The 25,810-nt window shown below is 47.0% G+C and overlaps 1 protein-coding gene across 3 annotated transcripts in view; it reads right to left on the bottom strand.

Moving 5' to 3' along the window:
- LOC138492605 (THAP domain-containing protein 2-like) overlaps window positions 1-25,810 on the bottom strand; it is a 530,416-nt gene that overhangs the window by 42,366 nt on the left and 462,240 nt on the right. For 2 of the 3 annotated variants that reach the window (XM_069619894.1, XM_069619893.1), the window contains exon 6: window positions 6,651-6,704. In XM_069619894.1, coding sequence (XP_069475995.1) covers window positions 6,651-6,704 — 54 coding nt within the window. Of the gene's footprint in view, window positions 1-6,645; window positions 6,705-25,810 lie in introns of all 3 variants that reach the window. The other variant, XM_069619895.1, reaches the window with a different exon arrangement.

The following is a 25,810-nucleotide window of genomic DNA, read 5'->3' as shown; positions in this document are numbered from 1 at the left end:
ACTTACATGCGTTACAATGATATGTAGATGTCATTTTGGATATAGTAGAAGAACATGAAATAGGAGTGGCATGACAAGCAGAGTATACTTACTCGTTACTCGGATTACGAGGACGAACAGTTGCGCGAAGTTCGTGCATAAGCACCATCATTATTCTCGACACGGCCCGTGTGAGGCAGGCTGCCCTGAAGTCTGGCAGCTCGGTGATGCATTGCGGTCGTGGCTCGCCTTCCGAAATGTAGGCCAGGCATCCCAAGTTTTCTCGGCAGCAGCAGTTCTCCTCCTCGGTCGGCATTAGCTCGCACCGATTGCATGTGCACCAGGTGTAGACGCCGTCCATTCGACTAGGCCCAGGCTCTTCATCTGTTGATTCGTCCTGCCAACTGCCGTCCGAATCCCCATCGTTTTCGCGTGATTCCCTTTCCAGTAGTTCCTCCTCGGTATACTCGGGCTCATACATGTAGGGCATTATTGTAGCCATTGTGTGTTAAACAAACTAAAATAATGTATAGCGGTGGTACTGGTATCTGTTCACACGGGCTACAAGCAGCGAAGGTAGCTGACCAGAGCACTGAAACGAGTCACAGAATACTCAAAGTAACACAGAGAGAGGAATGGAATCGAAAATCTGCTGCTGTGTGTTGTGAAACGGTCTGTTTATACTTATTGAGGAAAGAGGCGTCCTGCCATTTCCATGGCGACACGTCATTAGCTGAAGCGCAGCGAATGTTGACACGAGACGTGCTTTGGCGTTGGGAAATGGGCGGTACGAGTCTGCTGATGACAGGCTCAGTGGCGGGGGAATTGATTTAGTGCCGCAAAAGCAGGTCAGCCAGGGCGATGGGGGAAAAGATAGGATTATCAGAAAATGGCGGCTCCCTGGTGCTTGTTTTCGCGTGCGTTTAATGGACGAAAACTCGGGTAAGGTCCATAGGAAAGTTTTCTAAAATCGAGCCACTTAGGCTTAAAAAAACATGGCCGACCCATAGGGACAATTAAAATGTTCACTAGACCATGCCTTTAATACCAACGAGTGGCTCCTAAGTGCAGGATCAGGATTCAAACCTGCGCTGCGTTGTCTTGCTTCCAAGACAAACGTGTTGCCCCTGAGCTATCCCTTCCTCCCCAATGATATTGTGCTCACCTGACCTGGTAGCAGTTTTAGGACTAATGGCTCTTCAGCTCTTAAGACCCTTAGCTCCCGCAGGTCAACCAACGTGGATGTCCCAATATCATCCCCACAGTGACTTTAGCAAGGTGTCTGTACTCCTCTCCCAGTCCTGTTCCTTACCTATGATATGGGTAACTGCTGTCTCGAAATAAACTTCTGCATGCCTTTTATAAGTATTTTGCCCATGCCTCCAATTCATTGTGACCCCAGATTGGTCTGTGTTGTTTATTTGCGCTATCGTCTTAACCACATCCCTGCTAAATTGATATACCCACTTCAGTGCATCTCTCAGGCTATAGAAATCACAGTAGCCATCAATTAATTCAGAAGATGTCCCATGTTTACATCATGGTTCTGCATTGGCTCTTTGCTGTCTTGCTGCTCACAAAGCTCTCCTCAGCAGCTCTGGTCTCTCTGGTTCCCTTATCCTGACGCAATGCTGTTCCACAGGTAGGTCCCACCTTGTATACATGATCCTCTAGTTAAGGCTGGAATACCCTGCTGACACTGCCAGGGCTACTTCTCTTATGCTGGTAAATCTCTACAAGAGTCCCACATGGCTGGTTTCTTGTCAGTGTTTGTTGACATGTCTGCAAGGTTTCCTGCTGGCACAAGGGAACCCATGTGGTGTAAGGTGACTGGCTGCTGTATATGTGGTTGACTTTGGTATTATCACAATGGATCTGGCTTCCATGGCACCCTTTGGTCTTCCACCTCCCCATGATATGGGATCCCTGCCACAGGCCTCCTGTACGGCATGGATTAGGAGAACTATAATACGTTTTGAATTAGGTTCTTTATCAATGGCTTCCTATGTCTCTTGGAAATATTGCGCTTTCTTTCGAAAATGTTTGTTATCCTTACACCGTCTAGGTAAGGTGGCAACACATTTACTCTTGCAAAATCAAACATTCTCTTGGAAGTGGTGTGACTTTACCATTAATGCTTTATCTGATGCTTCTGTTGAACTAGATTTGCTATTATCTAATGAAGCACAAGCAAAAATGAAAATTCATCAACATGATTGGTGTATGACACAAAACCAATGCTTAAAATATAAGGACTTTGACCGAAACTTATTGGGTCATAAACGGTTTAGAATTATGGCTGATTACTTGGCCAAAGCTCCTTGTCCAAAGCTTCGACAAACGTTTCTTCGCTTCCGCTTGAACCTCTGGCCAACCCTAGATGTTTTGGCGCATAGGAAGCAAATTCCAAATGCTGAAAATCAATGTCGTTCTGTAAAAATCATGCTCAAAGGGAAACATTGGAACATTGTTTAATAGATTGTCCACTATTATCTATTATCCGAAAGAAGTGCTTTAAAAATTTCTTTGAGAATCAAAATGTGTATATCCAGAAAAACATGTGGCAATGTATCTTTACAACTACTTCCCTTTCAGTAAAGATAGCCACCGTACAATTTCTGGAGGCAATTTTTCCTGATTCGCACTAATACTGTACTCTGCCTTCTAATACCATTGTTCGTTATTGCTTTGCTCGGCTCTTGAACAAAATTTTTTTTGGGAGGTAAAATGACTTGTATTGAATCTTCATGTTATTTTTCTCTGTGCTCTGTTGTGTGGTCATGACACCCATGTAAAGATTATGTAAGATGCTTTTATTTAATTTTTTTTCTAATAGGTTATATTGTATTTTATTGTTATGTACCTGTTGTAAAATTTTAAAGGTTGTTTTTTTCAACCAAACAAATAAAAAAAAAAATAATTTAAAAATAAATTAGGAGAGGGAATGTGTGGCTCCCACACTAAACACTCTCTGGGTAGCATGTAGCTCTAGCCCAAAGTGCCTTGCAGGCTGGCTTTACTGGAAGCAGAGTCCCTACCATGCCTTAGGATCGGGTCAGGACCCTGACTTCATCACACAAATTAGTCAACCATGACCCTAGCCTAGCTAAACATCGTATGTTTTCAAAATATAACTGCTAGGGATTAGAGAGCGTATTCGTTTGGTAATGTAACAGTTCCGCTCCTCTATGAATATGTGGATGTATGGTGTATTTAAACAAGTTTGTCGACTTCTTAAAGACTCATGCGGTGATCCTCATTTTATTGCATCCGTCTATTCTTTCACTGACACTTCATTTTTGATGCATTACTCACCTTCTCTTATCGTATTTCCATCTCACCCCATACTGGTCATTATAGACTGTATAACATCTGCAAAATTCACTCACTTCTTTCTTACTGTGCCACCACAACTCTCACTCAGGTGCTTTTCTTGTTGAACCTTCACCACTGTTTTTCTTCGCTGGATTGCCTTCCAGCCTGCTCTTTCACACATATTCAAAACATATATTTGTCTTGTATTTTCTCTGACATCTCTCCCTCACTTTCTTTTCTTCATAGTCTTCTTTTCACCACTCCAGCACAGTTGTGTTGTCTTTGTATTGTCTTTAAATGTGACCACTGTCTCACGCCAGACTCTCTGCCATCCCCTTGTGACACGCAATATCCCCACTCCCATGTGTTTCTCCTCCCAGCTTTTAATTCCACTGGTGCTGCCTCACAAAACTATTCTTTTTTTCTTCTTGCCCCTGCACTGTTAAGCTCACTTCTCTGCCTGCTCTGCGGCATCAATGAGCATGTATGCTTAAGGATCAACTTTATAACATTTTTAGTCTATCCAACCGTTAGTGTGCATTGCTCTGCAGTATCTTCCAGATTCCTTACTTTACCCCACATCTTCCAAGGTTACCGTTCACACTGAACTATGTACCCCTTACACAACTCTCTCCTCCCATTTACACTGTTAAGGCTGAAGTCCTCTTGGCTGAATGCGCTCCAAATAGCAATGTATCCACTTCCACCATCTGCATCACTTCTGGAACCCTCCTGGCTAGCATGAGACAGTAGTCCGAAAGGCTTCCTTTGAGAAATCAGCAATTGTAACACACCCAAAGGCCTGTGCACTTTTGTTCGCGCCTCATACTTCCGCAGGCACCTTGCTACACCAAGTTTCAGGCTTGTCTGTGAAATATGGATACACAATTGATCTTGAATTGTATTTGGTCCAACTGTCAATAACAAAAAGTCACTCAGTTGAACGTCAAAATACGCCATATCACCTTCTGTGCCCTAATGTCTGATACTCTGCCACGTGAAATGAAGCAAAGTAGAATCCCTAATTTACTTGATAGCTATTTGATGGAAAGCTTGTTGTTATCTGGCCACAGCTGGAAGAGTTGAAAAACCCAGTTGACGTCCCACAAACTTGCCTCCAGAGGATTCAACATCATTATTCCTCTAATGAGACAACATACTGTTACGTGTTGTCCCACATCTTAGCCGTTTAAAAAGAAAAAACCTCCAGGTACCCTCTATTTGTAGGGATGCTTTGAAATCTCCAATTAGTATTAAGGAAAGGAGACAGCACGTAAGAGTACAACATTCTTACTTACTATAAAGACAACTATACTCGTAGTCGGAAGTCACCTTTCTTCCATACACACTCCCACCTTCCCACCAACAAGTCTGCAAGTCAGACTCCTTCCCAAATAGTCATATGTTTTCAAAAGATATGCCCATCAGTTTGAACTAGACACCTTGGGCAAGCCTAGATCCTCATTTGGGAAATGCTGCAGCATAATCCCTGTACCCAGTGTACCCAGGGACTATACCGGTCAGCTGGGTGAAGCTCAAGTCTTCACCAGCTGCTTTTGCATTCGCTTCCCAGCCACCATGACATGCTGGAAGGGGCCCTGCATGTCAGAGAGAAAATGCTTACCTGCCTCATTCGCCACGTCACACGAATAACGGAAGAAGTCACATTAATGGTCCCTCACCACAGTGACTTTGAAGTCCGCTTTGCACCATATGCATGGGAGCCCCCACGAAGCGCAGATTGGACCAGAGCACAACCACACGCACCTCCTCTTCAAAATCCATAAGTGGAGCTGGACTGCACCGTGGCCACGCCCTCAACTCGGCACCGACACGCTCTGAACCCCCCAGGGCCACCCATCCTTCAAGAGGGCCGGTTTTAGGGGGAATGGAAGAATAGGTTTGGTGGAACCCCATGACACCCGGGGTGCGACCCAGGGAGGGTGTCCCCCTACGTGCCTTTGAAAATAAAATTTCATGTACCATTTTCTTTGTCTGACACTCACCACAAGAAAGTCCTTGATTTCTCGCAATGATGGTGTCCCAAATGTCTCCTCTCAGGCCACAAGCCTGCTGAGGAAAGACCGTCCTGATGAAGATCCATACGCATCACAAGTCTGCCATCCATGAGGTTCCCCTAAACAGGGCAGGCAGTAAATGTGTCGGTCGGTAGAAGAGAAACTTCTCAGGGAACCATCTGAAAATGTTTGCAGGTGACAGTATAGCAGAATAGGAGAATAGAAGGAGGGCTTCTAACACCTCCAAACTACACCAACCTGAATACTGCCACCAGTTTCAAGCTTCAAGCCACATGCTGCATTGAGACCTCATTGAACCTTTGAGTTTGCCAACTTGACATTGCTTGCCGGTCCCAAGCTTCTTCAAGCCACAAGCAATTGCTGCTTGGCAGACCACAGTAGTGACCTGAATCCTGTAGAGCCAGCTTGCCAAATTAAACCCAACTCAGCACACCAGAAAGTGCCCAAAATCCCTGATGGGTCCTGTCAAAGATCCTGCAAGAAGATAAAAAGGTATAAATAAGTGGTTCTGTCCAATTGGTCTTGCACGTAGGCCCTAGTGATATTTGAGACCCCACGTTATGCCTAAAGGACATATTGTCGAACTTGTTTGACTTTTCGACATGACTATTTACCTGCAGACCCCTGTCCTTCAATACCCAGAGTGCCATTTTCTCAGCTTTCTCTTGGGTATTTCATTACATGTGCGGGCTGTTATTGGTCTGAACAGTTTGTCTGTTAAAGTCTTCTTTATATTGTACCTTGGCATTTCTTTTATTTTGCTATTTACAGTACGTTCTGTTACTGTTTTTTTGGTGGCTTCAAAGATGGCTCACACACTCTTGCATAGCCTGTTCTTGGCCCATGCTACCCTAAAGGGGCATACCATTGATGTTGTGTCGGTTGCACCTTTATAACTGGGATCACTGCTGTTCTAGTAGTATTCTACAACAGGAATGAGCAGAGGTTTAGAAACCTCTACTCATCCCTGTCCTCCTACAGGCCAGTAGGCATTTCATCACAATGACCAACACATATGCAAAAACATATATACCTGCAATGCATCATAAGCACATATTTCTCATACAGGTTAATTGCACATTAACAAAACAAACCTCATTGGATTTTACCATTTGGTGTGTAGAAAAGCACCCAGGACTATGCAGACTGGGATCCTGGTGACTACTATCGACCAACACATGAGCACACACAATGATAATCCCAGCGGTTGAGAGCCTGTAGATAAGTACAGCCTATGTCTTTGCTGTAGAAGAAATGTCAGAGGTTGATAAAAGTGTAGATGATGGATATGGACTGCTTGGTGTTCACCTACCTTACCCAGGTATGTCTGTGTCCTCATGTTCAGTCTCCATCTGAGTTTCGGAGGAAAAGCTGCATGAAGAGAAATATGATTTTCTTAACATAGCTGTTGACTTTTTTAGACAGCAGACTATGCAAATCAGCTTTATATAGTTATAAATAATACACCTACATCATGGCACAATCATGGTATCTAGTTAGAATATCAATTCCATAATAGCTGTACCACGATTCCGACTTAAAAATATCAGAAAACAAAAATATGATATGATAAGTCATTTATAACGTGCCTGTACAAAAGTGTTTCTAGGCGCGACAAGACAGTGGAGGGCAGACAGAGGGAGGACAAGACAAACAATCTTACTAGGCCTTCTGTCATTCAGATCGTGCAAGTGGGGAACGCAGAGTGCAGGGAGAAGGGAGAGGGGAAGTGCAATCAGGTCAGCAATGCTCTGAGTAAGTGCAGCAGGGCGGCGCGGCCCTGGTTAAGTGCAAGGAGGCAAGGGACTATAGTGTTTACGGTTACAGCTCCCAAGTGCGCTGCAGGCCCACTCTGAGGGCAGTCAGCAACCAGTCGGCGCAACATTCAGGTAGGTCAGCAGGGGAGGGAGAGAAAGAAAGCAGAGGAGAAAAGGATGGTCTTGAGCTGCTTCCGGAATTTCAGGTGATCCGGCTCAGGTTTGAGAGGGGCAGGGAGGCCATTCCAGAGGGAGGCACCTGCAGAGGAGAGAGATCTACTCCCACTCTGTGACTGGAGAAGCAACTGAGCATGAGAGAGTTGGAGGTAGCTGAGTGAAGGGCACCAGAAGGAAGGTATTTAGGAAGAGAGAGTTGGATTAATTTGCTAATACAAATTAATAACAGCAGTTCAAATCCCACCACAGGTATAATTAATTTCAAAATTAACAAAAAAAGTATGCTGAACGCATCCGTATGCATAAACACGTAAGCCAAAAGTGTAATTGGGGTAGAAGATCAAGTTACTTACCCGTGGTAACGTTCTTTCGAATGGATGTTCCTTCCACGTATTCCTCATGTTTGATATTTCCTTTCCAGCTTCAGCTGCTTCGGAAAAAATGTGCGCTGTGCATTGGTCTCGTTGACTCGATGTCCCTCGAGGGCCCCTGTCCGGTGGTCAACATCATCACCAGTATATGCAGCACATGCAGAGCCCGCACACTTTAGTTCTGTTTTTTCCATCTCTCTAGAAAAATGATTAGCAATCGTATAGACCGTAGTATACTATAAAAGAGTGTAAAGTGTAACAATACGTAAATTCTACAGCGGGGTATGCTGGGAGGGGCGATGATGAATACATGGGAGGGACATCCAATAGAAAGAACATTACAAAGGGTAAGTAACTTGTTCTTCAAATAGATTGTGTCCTCCCACACATTCCTCATCTTTGATAGACTTAGCGGTGGGATTAAGAATTTAGACTTGTTACTATGGACATAATGAAGGACAGCCTTCCCAAATCCTCCTTTCTGATTGAAAGTTGAGTCCAGACAATAATGTTTCACAAAAGTGTGGATGGTAGAACACGTGGCTACCGCACAAATGTCCTTACTTGGCACCCCTCTCTGTAGAGCAGAAGATGTGTCCATGCCCTTAGTAGAATGGGCCCTCAGACCCTCGGGAGGATCTTTACCAGCTAGTGCATAGAATTCCCAGAATAATCAGCAGAATAGCCAGAATAATCCATCTCGGTGGGGTTTGTTTTGTTATGGCCAAACCTAATTTATGACCTGTATAGCCAATAGATAACTGATCATCTTGGTGAATTTTAGACATTCGTGAGATATAGAAAATGAGAGCCCTTCTCGGGTCCAGTCTATGTAATCTCTCCTCCGCCTTTCCAGGATGAGGAGGCGAGTAAAACATTGGTAACACTATTTTGTGAGAGAAATGGAAGTCGGGGACTATTTCTGGCAGAAAAGAAAAGAAGGTTTCACTTTAAGAACAACTTTGTCCTTATAGAAAATAGTGAATGGAGGTTTACAAGAAAGTACTAAGCAAAACGACACTGTCGCCACACGGTAGCCCTCCTCGGGGGACCGCTAGTCCCAGGGACAGTACAATGGTCTATAGTCCTGGATACCCCTATTGAGGTATGACCGACTGTAGAGTCGAGGATTCAATAAGTCAGAGGTATCGATAGATTAATTAACTCATATTAGATAAGGCATAGTGATGCAAAAATTGTTCAATAAACCATAAAGGTTACATTGAGTAAGAAAAGTAATTCAGAGACCATAGAAGGTGATAAAGGATCAGGACTTTATCTCATCAAGGTAAAGAGAATACCCATGTACATCATATTGGGATTATGAAAAACATAAATAGCATAGTTCAACAAATGCACATCAATTCAAATCAAGACAAAAGTGAATGGCAAAAATTGCGGCTATAACCAAAGTGTACCAACTTGTGTAGACAGTATTCACACAACTTGGGTAGTTGTACACTCTAAATTAATACATAAATCCAAAATAGCATCTTAAAATTGGTGTGTTGCCAACGCGTTTCGGATTCCTAACAATCCATCGTCAGGGCAAGAGAGCTATCTGTTCCTATTGTTCATAGTAATTCTTGTGTGGATACTTAAAGGGTTACATAGAAGACCATTAAGAATGGAGATAAATCTAAGTAGTGACAAAGTTCAAGCGTATCTACAGCTAGTATAGTTCACTAACCTTCAGGCCCATTTATTGGTGGTGGAAGTAGGGTTGAACCTGTTAGGTGGAAATTGAGTCTCATGTAAGATCAAAAATAGAGAAGCGCTATCTGTAAAATCACACATCCATAGGCCAGTTCAGAGTTAGATATTGTACAAAGGTTTGCAAGAAAGTGCCTGTAACTCACTCACCCTGCCGGCTGACGTTACTGCTACCAGTAAAATGGTCTTTAATGTTAATAGTTTTAATTGACATGAATGTAGTGGTTCAAACGGAATACATGTTAGAAATGTTAGTACAAAATTGAAATCTCATAAGGGAATTGAAAGGGAGTAGGTGCAAACACATTAGTTAGTCCCTTGAGAAATTAAATGATTAGAAGGTTTTAAAGTATGAGGTTCCTTCCTTAGAGCGCTTGAAAATTGAAAGCGCTGCCAGATGCCCCTTTATTGTTCCAATCTGGAGCCTTAGATTTGCTAAGTGTAACAAAAAAAGTTAACACTGTAGGTGTATCGCATTGAAATGGATCCACATTCTTATCACTACACCAGCTGCAGAACTTGTTCCAACGGCAGCGGTACTTTGTTACCGGCCTGAAATAAAAATGTCCATTACGTCATCCGCGGGGTCCCAATCCTTATATCTCAACGGTTATAGGTCAAAGGTTCGACTCAAAAGGGCCGATTGACAAAAGGGTCAAGTCAATTCGACCGAAAAAAAGGGTCGACATTTCTATTTTTTATTTTTTTTGGGGGGTCACCTGAGCTTTCTCAACCTTCAGATCATGTGAGGAATGATGGGGACTGGGGGAAATGCGTACAGGAGTGGCAACACCCAGTCCACTATGAATGCGTCTCCTAGAGCTACTCTTATAGGAAATTCCCTGGAGCAGAACAGCTCGCACTTCCAGTTGACACTCGTTGTGAACAGATCCACTTGGGGATTCCCCAGGGTGAAGATCTCTTGAAGGACTTTCTGAGCTAGTTTCCACTCGTGGGAGACCGTGCTCTGCCTGCTCAGAGCATCCGCCAATGTGTTCTCCTCTCCGGCTAGGTGAACTGCCTATAGGGAGATTCCTTCTGGAATTCCCCAGCACCAGAGCTGCATTGCATTTCTGTACAGAGGTAGTGACCCCACACCTCCTCCCTTGCTGAGGTAGTACATGGCCACTGCTGTGTTGTCCGCCATTATCAGGACATTCTTTCCCCAAACAGAGGGAAAAAAGCTTTCAGCGCTAGTCTGATAGCTCTGAGCTCCAAAAGACTATGTGTAGTATGGACTCCGATGGAGACCAACGAGCGCTGATTGTCAGATCGTTGGCACTGGCTCCTCACCCTGTGAGTGAGGCATTCGTCACTACTGTTATCCCCTGCCATGGTTGCCAAAAGGGTTCTCCCTTCAGAGGCCCTCATTATGACCCTGGCGGTAAGTATCGGTCATTAACGGCATAGCGCAATTACCGTGTCCGTGCTGGCATTGGATCACTAAAAGCGGGCCATTACGAGTTCGCGGGCATGAGCTTTGCGCCATGCCGGTAATAAAATCACTGCCATGCCGCTAAAGGCTGAAAAATCCCCCTTACCGGCATCGTATGCAGTGCAAATAGCACCTCTGGCATCCTAGCTCTCGGCATTAGCGGTCACCGCTATTAGCTATTAGCGCTATTAGCGGTGACCGCAAATAAGCGGATCCGGAAGTAGCATCATCGCACAGGAACGGGAAAGAGCACGGCGGCCATCTTTAAAAACACAATTCATTGCCATCCACCGCACCCAGGAGACATCTGACCCCCAGAACTCCCGCACACCTCAACCACCACCTGTCTGAATTGAAAATGCCAAAAGTTGTGAAGAAAAGTGGAGATCGGCTGCGCCAGGAGCGCTTCTCAAGAGAGGAGCTGACCATGTTGCTGAAACCCTTCAGGAGCATGCAGACGTCGTGTTTGCAACAGAGATGACCCGACCGGCGCTGCTGCGGAAAAAGCAGATTGGGCATTGGTCGCCCAGACGGTCAGTGCTGTGGGCACAACACCCCGCACCCCAAAACAATGCCGCAAGCGATGGGACTACCTACATTTCCGCGTGAGAAGCATACTGGCGGCAAGCAGAAATCTTGGGATGGCGACAGGTGGAGGTGCAGAGTCGCCCCTAAAACTCCAGCCATGGGAGGAGATATGTGCCTCCACCATAGGCACTGAGTCCATAGAGGGAGTTGGGGACATGGAGAGAGGAGCCCCGTCATCAGCCGATGCAGGTAGGTGTCTCAAATCTAACTATGCCAATACCACCACGATGATGTCCAGATGAATGGGAAGTGTAATGATGTATAACAAGGTCCACAGACACATAAGCACAAGACTGCCTACAGGCAGTGCAGAGCATCACCTTGTCCACATGCATGATGCACCCGATTTCTGTTGCTACCCACATGCCTCCATGCATCACCCACCCAAGAGTGAGACAACCTGTATGTCACTCACTCCAATGTGACTCATCCACCGATCCATATCAATGCAGCCACCACAATGCATGCTCAATGCCCGTAGACCCATCACTAACCGTCTCCCTCCTTTGGTCCCCCACAGGCACACAATCAGACATCGCCGATGATGACACCGGTGCCACCCCAGCTAAGAAGGCCAGGGCCGAAGAGGGACAACACCGGCCCTCCACTTCAAGGGGCATAAGGAAACCCCTACGACACGAAAAGGCCAAGAGCACACCACAGGCTACAGCACCAATGTGCTCCACGTCCACCACTTTGGCACCCACAACAGCCAGCATCAGCCAAGTGTCAGCGGCCGAAGGAAATGCATCGGCTGCAAGCAGCACCATTGGGGAAACAGCTGCCACAACAGCAATCTCGGATGACGAGGAAGGGGATGTCCTGCATGTTACTACTCCCTCCACTGGCCCCCTGCATTCCCCCCACCTGTCCCCATGCAGCCTGCCCGACACCAGCATGCACGGGCTATCTCCTGCTAACTCGTGACCGGCAACTCCCAGCCCAACCACACCTGTGCCGGAGGAACACAGTATTTTGGGCACCCCTCAACCATCCATCCCAGCCCCAAACACCCAAGAGGGGATCCAGGACATTATAAGGCACCAGCAGCAACTCACTGGCCTCTTGACACAGCACATTACAGAATGTGGTAGTGCAAGGGAGGACATGTGTGAATGTGCTGCTTCCCTGAGGTCAGCAATTGAGTCCAGCTCAAAGGACATATGCGCAGAACTAGCCGCATTGCGGCACGTACTGTCCGAGATGGTGCAAGCAATGCGGGACATGCGTCCATCCGAGCAACCGAGTACATTCTCGGCTGCCAGCTCCACCAGGACCAGCCCCGTGCGCAGGTCTGGCAGGAACCTACGGCGATCATACAGGGGTGCACCTGGTGCTGGAAGAGGGGGATGCCAGTAGGCACAGCCTTGTGTACTAGTGCTACGTGGTCCACTGGTGCACAGTACTGCACACCATGTGTAGGGGAGTTGAGGTGGGAGGGGGGAGTGGGTGTGTTGGGGAGTTGAGGCAGGAGGTGGGTGTGGGTGTGTTGGGGAGTTGAGGGGGGAGTGGGTGTGCTGGGGAGTTGAGGGGGGAGTGGGTGTGTTGGGAAGTTGAGGGTGAGGGGGAGTGGGTGTGTTGGGGAGTTGAGGGGGGAGTGGGTGTGTGGGGTGGAGGACCTGTTCACTTAGTTTTGCTTATTCAATACACTTTTTGGTTTATCAGAATTCACATGTGTGGACATTGCTTATTGCGTACGTGTGCTTAATTTGGTAACAGTCTACAGTGTCCATGTCCCGGACTCTCCCTGTGCCCCGAGTGCCATCTCCATGTTACCCCCCCGTCCATGTCTGCTGGAAACATTGGTTGATCAGAGTCTGACGCATGGCACGTCCCTCCTGTGCATCGTTACGTCCCTGAGGTGCTGCCCCATCCCCAACCTCCTCCTCCTCATTGTCAGGTGATTGCAGTTCAGCGTCAGGGGCACATTCCGTCTGATGCACATATTGTGTAGCATGACACATGCCATGACGATCTTGCCCACCTCCTGATGCCCGTACAGGAGTGCCCCACCAGACCTCCAACTCACTCAGGGTCAGTCGTTTTTCTAAGAAACGAGCTGGGGGTAGATCTCCGTCTTCAGCTGGGGCCTCCCTCTGGAACAGCCTCCCTGCCACTCTAAAACTTGAGGAGAACCATCTCCGGTTCCGGAAGCACCTCAAGACCGTCCTCTTTTCTTCTGCCTTCGCTCCCCCTCTCCCCTGCTGATCTGTTCTCTCTTGGCACCCTGCACCTGGCCACCCTCTGTCTTTTGGGCCCAGGTACCTGCTCATCCTGTCACCCTCCCGCACTGCATCTGGGCCACCCCTTGCACTGGGGTCTGTATCTGTACCCATACAGCCCCCCCTTTTTCTTACTGCACTGACCTACCCTGTCTACTGCCTTAAACCTAGCACTTGCAAATTGCTGGCTGCATTACCACTGTTTGTTGCCTTTATTATTTATTTATTGTTATTATCTATTTCTCCTCTGCTTCGCACTTTCCACCTCTCCCCCCTTCCATGCACTTTTCCCCTCCCCCCTCTCCCATGCACTTGCGCGTTCTCAATGTCACTGGGCCTAGTAAGATCGCTGTTTTGTTCTCCCCTGTTCCCCTCCCTTGCCTTGCCGCGCTCTGAAACACTTGTGTACGAGCACGATAGAAATAAAATATCAATCAATCAATCAATCAAAAAGGCCAAATGTCTGCTCAATCACTACAAAGGTACGTGTATGCGCACGATTGTAGTCCTCTTCGTGCCTGTTCTGCGGGTTCCGGACTGTGGTAAGGAGCCACCTCTTCAAGAGATAGCCTGCATCATCTGCATGTGGGCAACGATGTATGTGTAAGTTACCACATCATATTTGCCCTCATTGAGTGACAACATGGCATGCATGTATTTCTTATTTTCAAGCCCATTTCCATGCATGGATGGAGACACACGATGTGACTGCTATGTGTGTATTCCTCTTATGGACTGGTTTTCATGCCATCTACTAGTGGGTGCAGGGGGGTCAAGTTCCTTGTGAGTGCCCATGCACTGTGTTAGTTCACAGTGGTTGTTTCTGTGATGTTGCAGATGTCTTTTGTTTGATTGTATGCTTTCATCCTGGCACCGTTGATGTCAGCCTCATGATGATCTCACTACGCACAACAAAAGGTGTGATTCAATTCAGTTTGGCCTCTTTGTCAGTGTAGTGGTCTATTGATGTTTTTGACCCTCATGTGACTCCTTTGTACGCAGTAAAGGGGGACTGTCCTTTCAGTTGATGGTGTTTGGTGCTGTGTATTGGCCATAGTCATTGCTTGTAGCTGCATTTAGATGAGGGGGGTGCAATCTGATTTGGTACAGTGCACATGCAGATGGCTGTGGAATGGTTGTGACACTGCTTCATTTACATGGTAGGGCTGCTGACATCTTGCATTATGTGGTCATGTGTCAGGTCCAGTCTGGGCTGCTTTGGGGCATGAGCATGCTCCATTACCTCTGGCACTCGCAGCCAGGTGAAGTATGCATGTATACGTCAATCACCTACCCACATCACATTTTCAAGGGCATAACATGCGACTCACCGAGAAGCCAGGATCTCTGCCCTGCATGTTGCTCCATGTAGCGTGGTACCGTCGAGTTCCGCAGGATCATTGAATCATGAATAGATCCGGGGAATCGGGCACAACAATGTGTGCTGATTCTGTTTGAGTCACATACCATTTGCACATTGATTGAGTGGTATAGCTTACGGTTGGCGTACGCTACCTCCATGGCATGTGGGACCACCAATTCCACATGGGTGCAGTCGATGGCGCCAATGCAACTAGGTATGCCAGCCAGTGAATGGAAACCTACTTTGGTGTTTGAGATCTCCTGGGCAGACCGTGGTAAGGAAATGTGGTCATCTGTGTGCTTGAAGAGGGCATCAGCGTACGTGAGAATAATGGTTGTGAAATGCCATGCAAGTGCCCCACTATGTGCTGGTAGGTGCCTGTGGCCAGGAAGTGTGTTAGGGAGAATTCTCTGTAAGGCTAATTTCCCAAACCTAGTGAGTCCCCCAGCAGCTTTGCTGGATTGTTGGGATTTAATTTTTTCTCCTGCTAAGAGTGAGATTCTTTTTCTCCCACTCTTAGACATGATTTGAGGTGTTCCTTTAACTTTCCAGGTGTTTTATGGGCTATGGGGTCTTTTACTCCATAGGGTCTCAGGTGTTTTTTGATGTGGGTTACACAGCACCCTCCGTGCTGTAACCCAGGGGTGTCGTAGCGACCCCCCAACCTAGACTCCATACCCTGGGACCGACTACTGTCTCCCAGGGCATGTAAAGTCACCATTGGCTTTGCTAGTTCCAAATTATGAACATAAACCAGTACAAACCATCATATTGTGGACGTCCTGGTCGGGGCAATTCGATTGCCCCGGGGTCTGTTGTTCGAGGGGGCACGTCTCCGTCCCCCCTGATCGAGTTTTGGCTGGTGGCAGTGGATACTACATTTTATATTCGACCGCGAATATATCTCTATGGGATTTTCCCATTGTTCGAGGCTACCAACTTTAATTATTTAATTCTTATAGCCTCGAACATACCGCTGGTTTATTTATTTAATATTAATTCACCGGTTGGTATTTTTTGCCAGAACTCGATTCTAAAATGGCGTTTGTGTTCTCTTCTGTGACTCCAACCCAAGTCGAGCCCTTTGTTCCACTTTTTGGCGGGCTTCTCCACAGAAGCCTCCAAAAGTGGTGCCACTCTGGGTACCACAGGGGGTGGGGGAGGGGGTTTAGGCACCCTGGACTGCGTTACCTTGGTAACTCAAGTCGCACTCTTGTGTGATTGGCCCAAGTGGTGAGCCGGCCGGCTCACCACTTAGCATGTTTGATTGACAGCTAGGCTGAGTGAATAGGGGTGTGCTGCATAAAAGCAGGGCTTTGGGGACTGGAACTTCAGAAGTCACCACAGGACCTAAGAATCCGAGGAGGGAGAAGCTGAGCCGACCTGCAACGACGACACCACCGGTGGAGCCCTGCTGAACCGTCTCACCACTTTTCCCGACGACAGAGGAGATCTCCAGTCCAGAGAGTCTTCTTCCTTTGACTGGTGGGGATAACCAGTTTTGCCTTCTTTTCACCTTCCTGGAGCATCTCGTGGCCGCCTTGCCCGTGCCAAGCACCCCGGTAACCGGAATATCAAGGTTTACCACTACCGCGAAGAGAAGGGTAGTGCCTTTTAACCGGAGAACTCCGCGGCTGGTTTCTTCCCTGGCAGTGCAACGACCTTCATCTTTCCTCCACAGAAAGACCTCTTCTTCCCCTGGACGAAACACTGAATTGCACCTGCTGCCAGGAACAACTGCCCCCGCTGGAGCTTCCTTCACACTTAAGGTACTGTGTCCCGCCTGGCTTCCCTTGCGACAGATCGTTCGGGGTGACAGTAAAGCCTCGACTTTCTAACCTGGGCTAGCCTGGGACAACCTAGCTAACTTTCCCTGACTTGAATTTCATCCTTTTTGTGCGTACTATCTACAAGACTCTTTGGGCATAACCCCACTGTGTGAACCTGGACCCCTTCTGCTTGCTCTCTCCAAGAGTGGGCCTTGCAATTGACTTCCTTGCTCCCCAGTAGAACTCTGCCTATCCTGCCTTACTGTGGTTCGTTGTAAAAGTATTGAAACTCGTGTGCTTCCTTAACCCTGCCTTTTTCCTCCCTTTTCTTTACAACTTATTAGAGTGTCATCTTATGTTAAGCGCTCACCTTTGTCTTAAAATAAGTGGTGTTTCTCAATAAGATTTGTCTAATAAGTGAATAGGGTTGTATATATATGATAGTGACTGTGTGCTGAATTTACTCACCTCGTTTTTGCTAGTGTAAATTACAAGTGTGTTTTTAAATAAATAATTATATACTTTTACACCAAAGCTCTGGTCAGTGTTTGTTTGTGCTACTGTGTCACTGTACCTATTGTGTATACTCTGCATACTGCCTAACTCTTCTTGAGGGAAGTCTGACTGCTCAGCCACAGCTACCAAGTGAATCTGTGTGGTACAGACTGCTACCAAGTGGGTTTACTGCCAAACACCTGTAGTCTTAAATCTTTTGCAGTGGTCCTTAAGGGAACTGCACAGGTTTCTGCCTAACACTGTTGTACAGCGGTGGGATTTGTATTGAGTATACATTTTAGTGTGCTTAAAGATACCTTAGTGCAACTAACAACAAAGTTTAGCACTAAAGAAGTATTTTCTAAGACCTGTCAACTATGGAAAGTTATAGTCAAGAGTCCCTTGCTACAAAAACTGCTGATTGTTTGAGAGTTCTCTGTAAGCATAAGAATCTCCTGACTAAAGGCAAGAAAATGGAGCTAATAGAAAGGTTGTTAGCAAACCAAAGTCTGGATGGTGGTTCAGAGGAACCTACCACTCCAGCAACTGTAGATAACAGCAATGATATTGATATGAATGTTAGTATTGATAACTTTGAGTCAGAAGCAGAAGAGGAAGTGGAAGATTTTAGAGTTGTCTCCCCTGGGCCTCTACCTGCCCTGCCAGCTGTACCTACTGGACCCTTAACAGGTCCCACACTTAATTCTCAATATATGGAACTAGAAAAAATGAAGCTTGAATTAGAATTCAAAAGAATTAATGCTCAAACAGAACAACGTCACCAAGAACTAAGGCTCAGAGAAATGGAGCTCAACCATGAGCTAGAAATGAAAAAATTGTCTGTGGAAAGTGCTTCTCTCTCCGAATCCTCTAGGAGTTCCAGTCCCAAAAGACCCCGGATGCCTAAGGAGTTGGTGGGTATGTATGAACCTAAGTTGGATGGGTTGGACTGGTTGAGTTTGTTTGAATATAATCATGGGCTCCAGAACATTACAGGAAATGGGTTACTTTCCTGGTTGTTCTCTAGGCTCCCCCCTGTTGCAAATGATGTGGTAATGGAGTTGGGGGAGGAGGATAAGAAAGATTATGAATGTGTGAAACTAGCTTTGATAGCTAGATTTGAGAAGACCCCTTCCCAGTACCTTAAGAGGTTTAGGACCCTCAAAAAGCATGATGGTACCCCTTGGGCTACCTGGGTGAGTGAAAGTTTGAAGAACTTAGAGGGATGGATTGAGGGTTACAAGGTGAACACTTATTAGGGAATGAAGAATCTTGTAATGTTGGAGTCAATTTATGATGCCTGCTCTCCTGAGCTCAGACAACACTTGGCTGATTCAAAGGAATTAGATTCCAGGAAACTAGCTAAGGCTTCTGACTTGTGGGTTGCCAACAGGGCTACTCACAAAGACTCTGGGGTAACTCAGAAAAAGGATGAGGGAAAGCAGCCAAAAAAGGACTCCAAAGAGAATTCGAATACTTCCAATCCCAAAGAGGGCCCCAAACAGAACAATAAGGGTAAACCACAAGGGAAACCAAATCAGAGTAGTGTACCCTCTGGTGGTAAACCAGAAAGAGGTCAGAGCAAGCCACCATTCCAGAAAGCATTTGGTAAATGTTTTGTTTGTGGCTCGCCTGACCATGTGAAAGGATATCCCAGAAGTAAGGGTAAACCTTCAGGGGTCCAGCTTGTCTCCTTAGCCTTCACTTTCTACTACTGGCTGATGAACCCATTGGAGTCTCAGCCAGTGTTTCTTTAGTGTCTCTGGGTCTGTGGGAACAACAGAATTTAGATGTCTATAACTCTATCCCAGATATTACTAAAGAGTATTATAAGGACAGTGTCCAGGTGAATGGTCAGGAGACTCCTGCCATTAGGGACACTGGGGCCAGCATAAATGTGGTGGATAAATCTTTTTTTTCAGGCTGAGGATGTTGCTAAGGCACCCAAACGCCTCACCAAGTTAGCTGGAGGGCCTGTGCAGATGCTTCCCCAATTACCACTTCTCATCCAGTGTAATGACATGACTGTGAAGATACCTGTCAGCATACAAAGTGAAGGGTTCTGCTGGGTAATGACCTGAAAACTCTCGGAGTAGTGTCACATACCCCCAGACCTCCTAGTAAAAGGTTACAGGAGCTCACCAGACCTGCAAGGGAGAGAACCATGAGAGGTACTCCCAAGGAGATGATGAAGAAAGATATCACTCCTACTCCACTGGAGTTACAACTTGCTATCTCTGAACAAAAAGAAGCAAAGGGGAAACCCAAGACTTCCAAGAAACAGCCAACAGCAAGCACTCCAGTGCTTCCAACAAGGACTTCCCCGAGGTTGTCCAAAGTTACACCTGTAACTCCACCTCCTGCTGAGGCTGAGAGGGAGGTACAACCCTGTATGGTGGAACTAGACTCTGAAGAAGAGCTAGTGGAAGGCCAGGAACTCATTGGAGATTTGGATCCTGTTGACCATCCTGAACTGCAGTCTTTACTGGCAGAAGGTGGACCCAACAGGGCAGACTTCAGTAAGGGACAGAGAGAATGTCCAACTCTGGAAGGTCTTCGCCAACAGGCAGCTTCTCAGGCTGATGGGCAAGAGCCTGAGAAGTATAGGTTGCACTGGGAAGATGGCCTCTTCTACAGTGAACCAACTGAGTCTGCACCTGGAGACTACAAGCGGCTTGTAGTACCTCAAGAAAACAGACAACAGTTCTTGCAACTAGCCCACGAGATTCCTTTGGCTGGTCACTTGAGGTTCAAGAAGACCAACGAAAGGCTCTCACTCTACTTTTATTGGCTAAAAATGGGGGCTGAGGTAGATATGTTTTGCAAGAGCTGCCATACATGCCAGACTTCTGGTACGGTTGGGTCCAAGAATGTGGCACCTTTAGTGCCCCTCCCAGTAGTGGGAGTCCCATTTGAGAGGGTAGGGATTGACATTATTGGTCCCCTTGATCCCCCAACCTCCTCAGGCAACAGGTTTATCCTTGTTGTAGTAGACCATGCTACTAGGTACCCTGAGGCAATTCCTATAAGGACTGTTACAGCTCAGGCTGTGGCTAAGGCCCTCCTTGGTATTTTTACCAGGGTTGGTTTTCCTAAGGAAGTAATCTCTGACAGGGGGTCAAATTTTATGTCCCACTTCATGAAAGCCATGTGGAAAACCTGTGGAGTTACTTACAAGTTCTCTACCGCCTACCACCCTCAGACAAATGGGTTGGTAGAAAGGTTCAACAGAACCATAAAGAGCATGATAGGTGCTTTAGAGGATCCCCTTAAAAGAAAGTGGGACCTTCTATTGCCATGTCTTCTCTTTGCTTATAGGGAAGTCCCTCAGGAGGGAGTCGGTTATTCTCCCTTTGAACTTCTCTATGGCCATCCGGTCAGAGGTCCATTGGCCCTGATCAAGGAGGGGTTGGAGAGTGCTCCTTCCCCCAAGCCAGTCAGAGTGACTGACTATGTGATAGGTCTCTGCAGGAGAATGTCACAAATAATGGCAGAAGCTAGTGATAACCTGAAAGCTGGACAAGCCCTGGTCAAGCATTGGCATGACCAGAAGGCTAACATGGTTGAGTTCACTCAAGACCAGCTAGTTCTAGTTATGATCCCCACAAGGCAGAGGGCCTTGCAAGATAAATGGATGGGACCCTTCAGGGTTGTGGGTAAACTTGGAGAGGTGAACTACTGGTGGACTTGGGCAATCCCAAGGAGGCTCCCAGAGTCTTCCACACCAACCGACTAAAGGCGTATGTCTCCAGACCTGAAGTAGGAGCCTTGCTTCTGGCTTCAACGTAAGAGGAAGAAGAGAGCAAAGCTCTACCTGATCTCCTCAGAGGCTTACCCTTGGACGAAAAGATTAAAGGAGTAAATCTCTCTTCAAATCTGACACCTGAGCAACAAGAAGAGTGCAAAGCCATATTAAATCAGTTTGCCTCTCTGTTCTCACTTTCACCAGGCTTGACCCCTTGGGGACAGCATGATATACTCACTGGTGACTGTCTGCCAGTCAAAAGCAGAGGATATAGGATGTCAGAAAATGTGAGGACCCACATCAAAGGGGAGGTCAAGAAGATGCTTGATCTCGGGGTAATAGAGCCCTCTACTAGCCCATGGTCTAGCCCAGTTGTGTTAGTACCAAAGGCAGGATCCAAAGAATTGAGATTCTGTGTGGACTATAGAGCTCTTAATGCAGTCACCAAGACTGATGGCCACCCTTTGCCAAGGACAGATGAGTTGGTGGATAGACTTGGTTCAGCCAAGTTCCTCAGCACATTTGACCTTACGTCAGGCTATTGGCAAATAGCCCTGACAGACCATGCCAAGGAAAAGACTGCATTCTCTACCCCAGTTGGCTTATACCAATTTAAGGTGATGCCTTTTGGATTGAAGAATGCACCTTCTACATTCCAAAGAATGGTGAATCAGGTTCTGATTGGGATGGAAGACTTCTGCATGGCATACTTGGATGACATTGCAGTGTTCAGCCAATCCTGGGAAGAACATGTGAACCACTTAGGGTATGTTTTGCAGGCTCTTGGACAGGCCAATCTGACCATCAAGGCAAGTAAATGCCAAATTGGTCAGAGTAAGGTGGTCTACCTTGGGCATGAGGTAGGAGGTGGAGAAATAAGGCCTTTGCTCAGTAAGATTGAAGCTGTGCAAAATTGGACAACACCTACTACTCAGACCCAGGTGAGAGCCTTCCTAGGCCTCACCGGGTATTACAGGAATTTCATTGAGAACTATGGGACCATAGCTTCTCCACTGAATGTGATCTCCTCTCCAAAATTCCCTAAGAAGGTCAAATGGAATGAGGAATGCAATCAGGCCTTTGAAAACCTGAAGAAAGCTCTTTGCCAAGCACCAGTACTGAGAGCTCCTGACTATCACCAAACTTTCATTGTGCAGACAGATGCTTCTAATGTAGGTATAGGTGCAGTCCTTAGCCAACTGGATGAGAAGGGTGTGGAGCACCCCATTCGCTTCATCAGTAGAAAACTGAAGGATCCTGAGACAAGGTGGGCAACAATCGAAAAAGAATGCTTTGCTATTGTGTGGGGACTGAAGAAGTTTAGGCCATAAGATGGTCTATCTGCCTGCAAGGGTTTGATTTCACCATTGAGCACAGGTCAGGGTGTCACCATCAAAATGCTGATGGACTCTCTAGGATGTCATCGACTAGAGGTATGAGGTTCATCCAGGAGTGGATTAAATCCTCCTGTCCCTTAGTCTGGGAGGGGGCGAGTGTTAGGGAGAATTCTCTGTAAGGCTAATTTCCCAAACCTAGTGAGTCCCCCAGCAGCTTTGCTGGTTTGTTGGGATTTTTTTTTTTTCTCCTGCTAAGAGTGAGATTCATTTGCTCCCACTCTTAGACATGATTTGAGGCATTCCTTTAACTTTCCATGTGTTTTATGGGCTATGGGGTCGGCTCACCACTTAGCATGTTTGATTGACAGCTAGGCTGAGTGAATGGGGGTGTGCTGCATAAAAGCAGGGCTTTGGGGACTGGAACTTCAGAAGTCGCCACAGGACCTAAGAATCCGAGGAGGGAGAAGCTGAGCCAACCTGCAACGACGACACCACCGGTGGAGCCCTGCTGAACCGTCTCACCACTTTTCCCGACGACAGAGGAGATCTCCAGTCCGGAGAGTCTTCTTCCTTTGACTGGTGGGGATAACCAGTTTCGCCTTCTTTTCAACTTCCTGGAGCATCTCGTGGCCGCCTTGCCAAGCACCCCGGCAACCGGAATACCACGGTTTACCACTACTGCGAAGAGAAGGGTAGTGCCTTTTAACCGGAGAACTCCGCGGCTGGTTTCTTACCTGGCAGTGCAACGACCTTCATTTTTCCTCCACGGTGAGACCTCTTCTTCCTCTGGACAAAACACCGACTTGCACCTGCTACCAGGAACAACTGCCCCCGCTGGAGCTTCCTTCACACTTAAGGTACTGTGTCCCGCCTGGCTTGCCTTGCGACAGATCATTCGGGGTGACAGTAAAGCCTCGACTTTCTAACCTGGGCAAGCCTGGGACAACCTAGCTAACTTTTCCTGGCTTGAATTTCATCCTTTTTGTGCGAACTATCTACAAGACTCTTTGGGCATAACCCCACTGTGTGAACCTGGACCCCATCTGCTTGCTCTCTCCAAGAGTGGGCCTTGCAATCGACTTCCTTGCTCCCCAGTAGAACTCTGCCTATCCTGCCTTACTGTGGTTCATTGTAAAAGTATTGAAACTTGTGTGCTTCCTTAACCCTGCCTTTTTCCTCCCTTTTCTTTACAACTTATTAGAGTGTCATCTTATGTTAAGCGCTCACCTCTGTCTGAAAATAAGTGGTGTTTCTCACTAAGACTTGTCTAATAAGTGAATAGGGTTGTATACATGTGATAGTGACTGTGTGCTGAATTTACTCACCTCGTTTTTGCTAGTGTAAATTACAAGTGTGTTTTTAAATAAATAATTATATACTTTTACACCAAAGCTCTGGTCAGTGTTTGTTTGTGCTACTGTGTCTCTGTACCTATTGTGTATACTCTGTATACTGCCTAACTCTTCTTGAGGGAAGTCTGACTGCTCAGCCACAGCTACCAAGTGAATCTGTGTGGTACAGACTGCTACCAAGTGGGGTTACTGCCAAACACCTGTAGTCTTAAATCTTTTGCAGTGGTCCCTAAGGGAACTGCACAGGTTTCTGCCTAACAAAGTGGAGCACAGACACTACCTTCAGTAGGGGTGGGATGGCGGTGCATGTTTCATTCAGGCTGACAATGTCGTAATGTATCATCTCACCAATGGTGGTGATGGAGTCCCGGTCCAGACGGTACAGGGTGTGGATCTGCTCAGCGGTTAGGTTGAATGGACTGGCTCTGATGCGTGGGATTGGGGATGCCTGCGTGGTGCCACTGGCTGTGCTGGTAGGGCATGCTGGCCCTGCCTTGCCCTCCTTCTCCTCCTGCGTCTCCTCTGTGCTGCCTGTTGTTGTTGTTCTTGTTGATGTTGTTGTTGTAGCACTTCCACTGCAATCAGGTCTTCCAGCCCCAGCATTGCTAGTAGTATTGGGATCATTGTGGAGTGTGACTGGGTGTGGGAAGGGGTGGGGTGTGCTCCTTTTGTGCTTGCCCAGTCTGTATAGCCTCCACCTGTGCTGATTGTGTGCACCTGTGGCAGTTGGGAACATTGCACATGGCCGTTTACGGTTGGTCCGCGATGGTGGTACTAGCACCATAGCGGTAAGGTACTTTACGCCCTTCACAATGGCGTTAATTGCATGTCCGCCCGACTCGTGATGTTCCCCACTTTGCACCATGCCGGTATTTACGGCATGGGAGGTCGCGTGCCTGCGCCCTTGGCGCTTTTAGCGGCACCGTTAATTACGGTGCCGTTAATTGCGCATTGTAAGGTAATAATCGGCCGGAGCGGTAAACAATGCCGGTAATCCTTTACCAGCATCGTTTGCCACTTACCGCCAGGGTCATAATGAGGCCCAGAATGTTGTCCTTGCAAGCCCGCCACAGAACATCCGGAGGTCAGCCCGAATGGCAAAGCTCAAAATTGAAAATGAGAAATGCCAACCGCGAACCTGTACTTTCTGTGCTTGTGATGGATAGGCACATGAAAGTAAGCATCCTGAAGGTCCAATGACACCATCCAGTCTTGGAGTTGGAGGGCCTGAAGGATATGAGAAAGAGTAACCATCTTGAACTTGTCCTTCCTGAGGAATTTGTTCTGGTTTCTTAAATCCAAGATGGGTCTCAATCCTCCGTCCTTCTTGGGGATTAGAAAGTAAGGGGAATACCAACCCTTGTTCCTCTCCGCTACAGGTACCGGTTCTATAGCACCTTTCTCTGGCAGGGCAAACATTCACTGCACAAGGAGCGGATCTGGAATTCTGAATTAATTTTTCCCTCGGTGGATAATCCTGAGGCCTTTTTTGAAAGGGAAAACAGTAACCATGGGCTACAGTTTGCAATGTAATGCCCCGCCATTCTATGAAATGCTGTGAAAGTCTGCCTCCCACTGGGGTCTTGTGGGCTAAGACCTCAGAGAGGTTTTATGGTCAGCTGAAGCAGTGGCTGAGGGCAAAGTAGCCATTGCTTGGGCAGACTTAGTACCTCTCCGTCGTCCACCACGAGGGAATCTGTTCTGGCCTCTATAACTATCCTGTCCTCTTGCTCTTCCAACTGAGGAGTAGAAACGAAAGGACTTACCCCTCCAAGATGATGTATTGTGGTAAGAATGTTGAGGCTGTCTTATTGCGGCACTGAGAGACTTTGCTGCCGCTTTAGAGGTCTGCAGCTTCTCCAGACTTTCGTCAGCCTTGCTGCCAAACGGCAGCCGTCAAAAGGCATTTGAGAAGCCTGGATTGCACATCCGGTGCAAACCCTGACTTTCTCAACCACGCAAACCTGTGCATGGTACTAGTCACCATGGATCTGCTAATGCTATCTGCAGTAGCCAGACCTAACTGAAGGCACTCACACATTGCCTCTTTTCCATCTTTGATGATAGCCAGGAATCCGTCTCTTTCCTTCCATTCGTGAATGTGTTCAGCCGCCATTGCTACACAATCCCACAGGGTAAACGTAAACTTTGAC

Source organism: Ambystoma mexicanum, chromosome 10 (assembly GCF_040938575.1).
Source record: "Ambystoma mexicanum isolate Mex_15411 chromosome 10, UKY_AmexF1_1, whole genome shotgun sequence".
Classification (NCBI taxonomy): domain Eukaryota; kingdom Metazoa; phylum Chordata; class Amphibia; order Caudata; family Ambystomatidae; genus Ambystoma; species Ambystoma mexicanum.
This window is presented reverse-complemented; position numbering and strand designations above follow the sequence as displayed.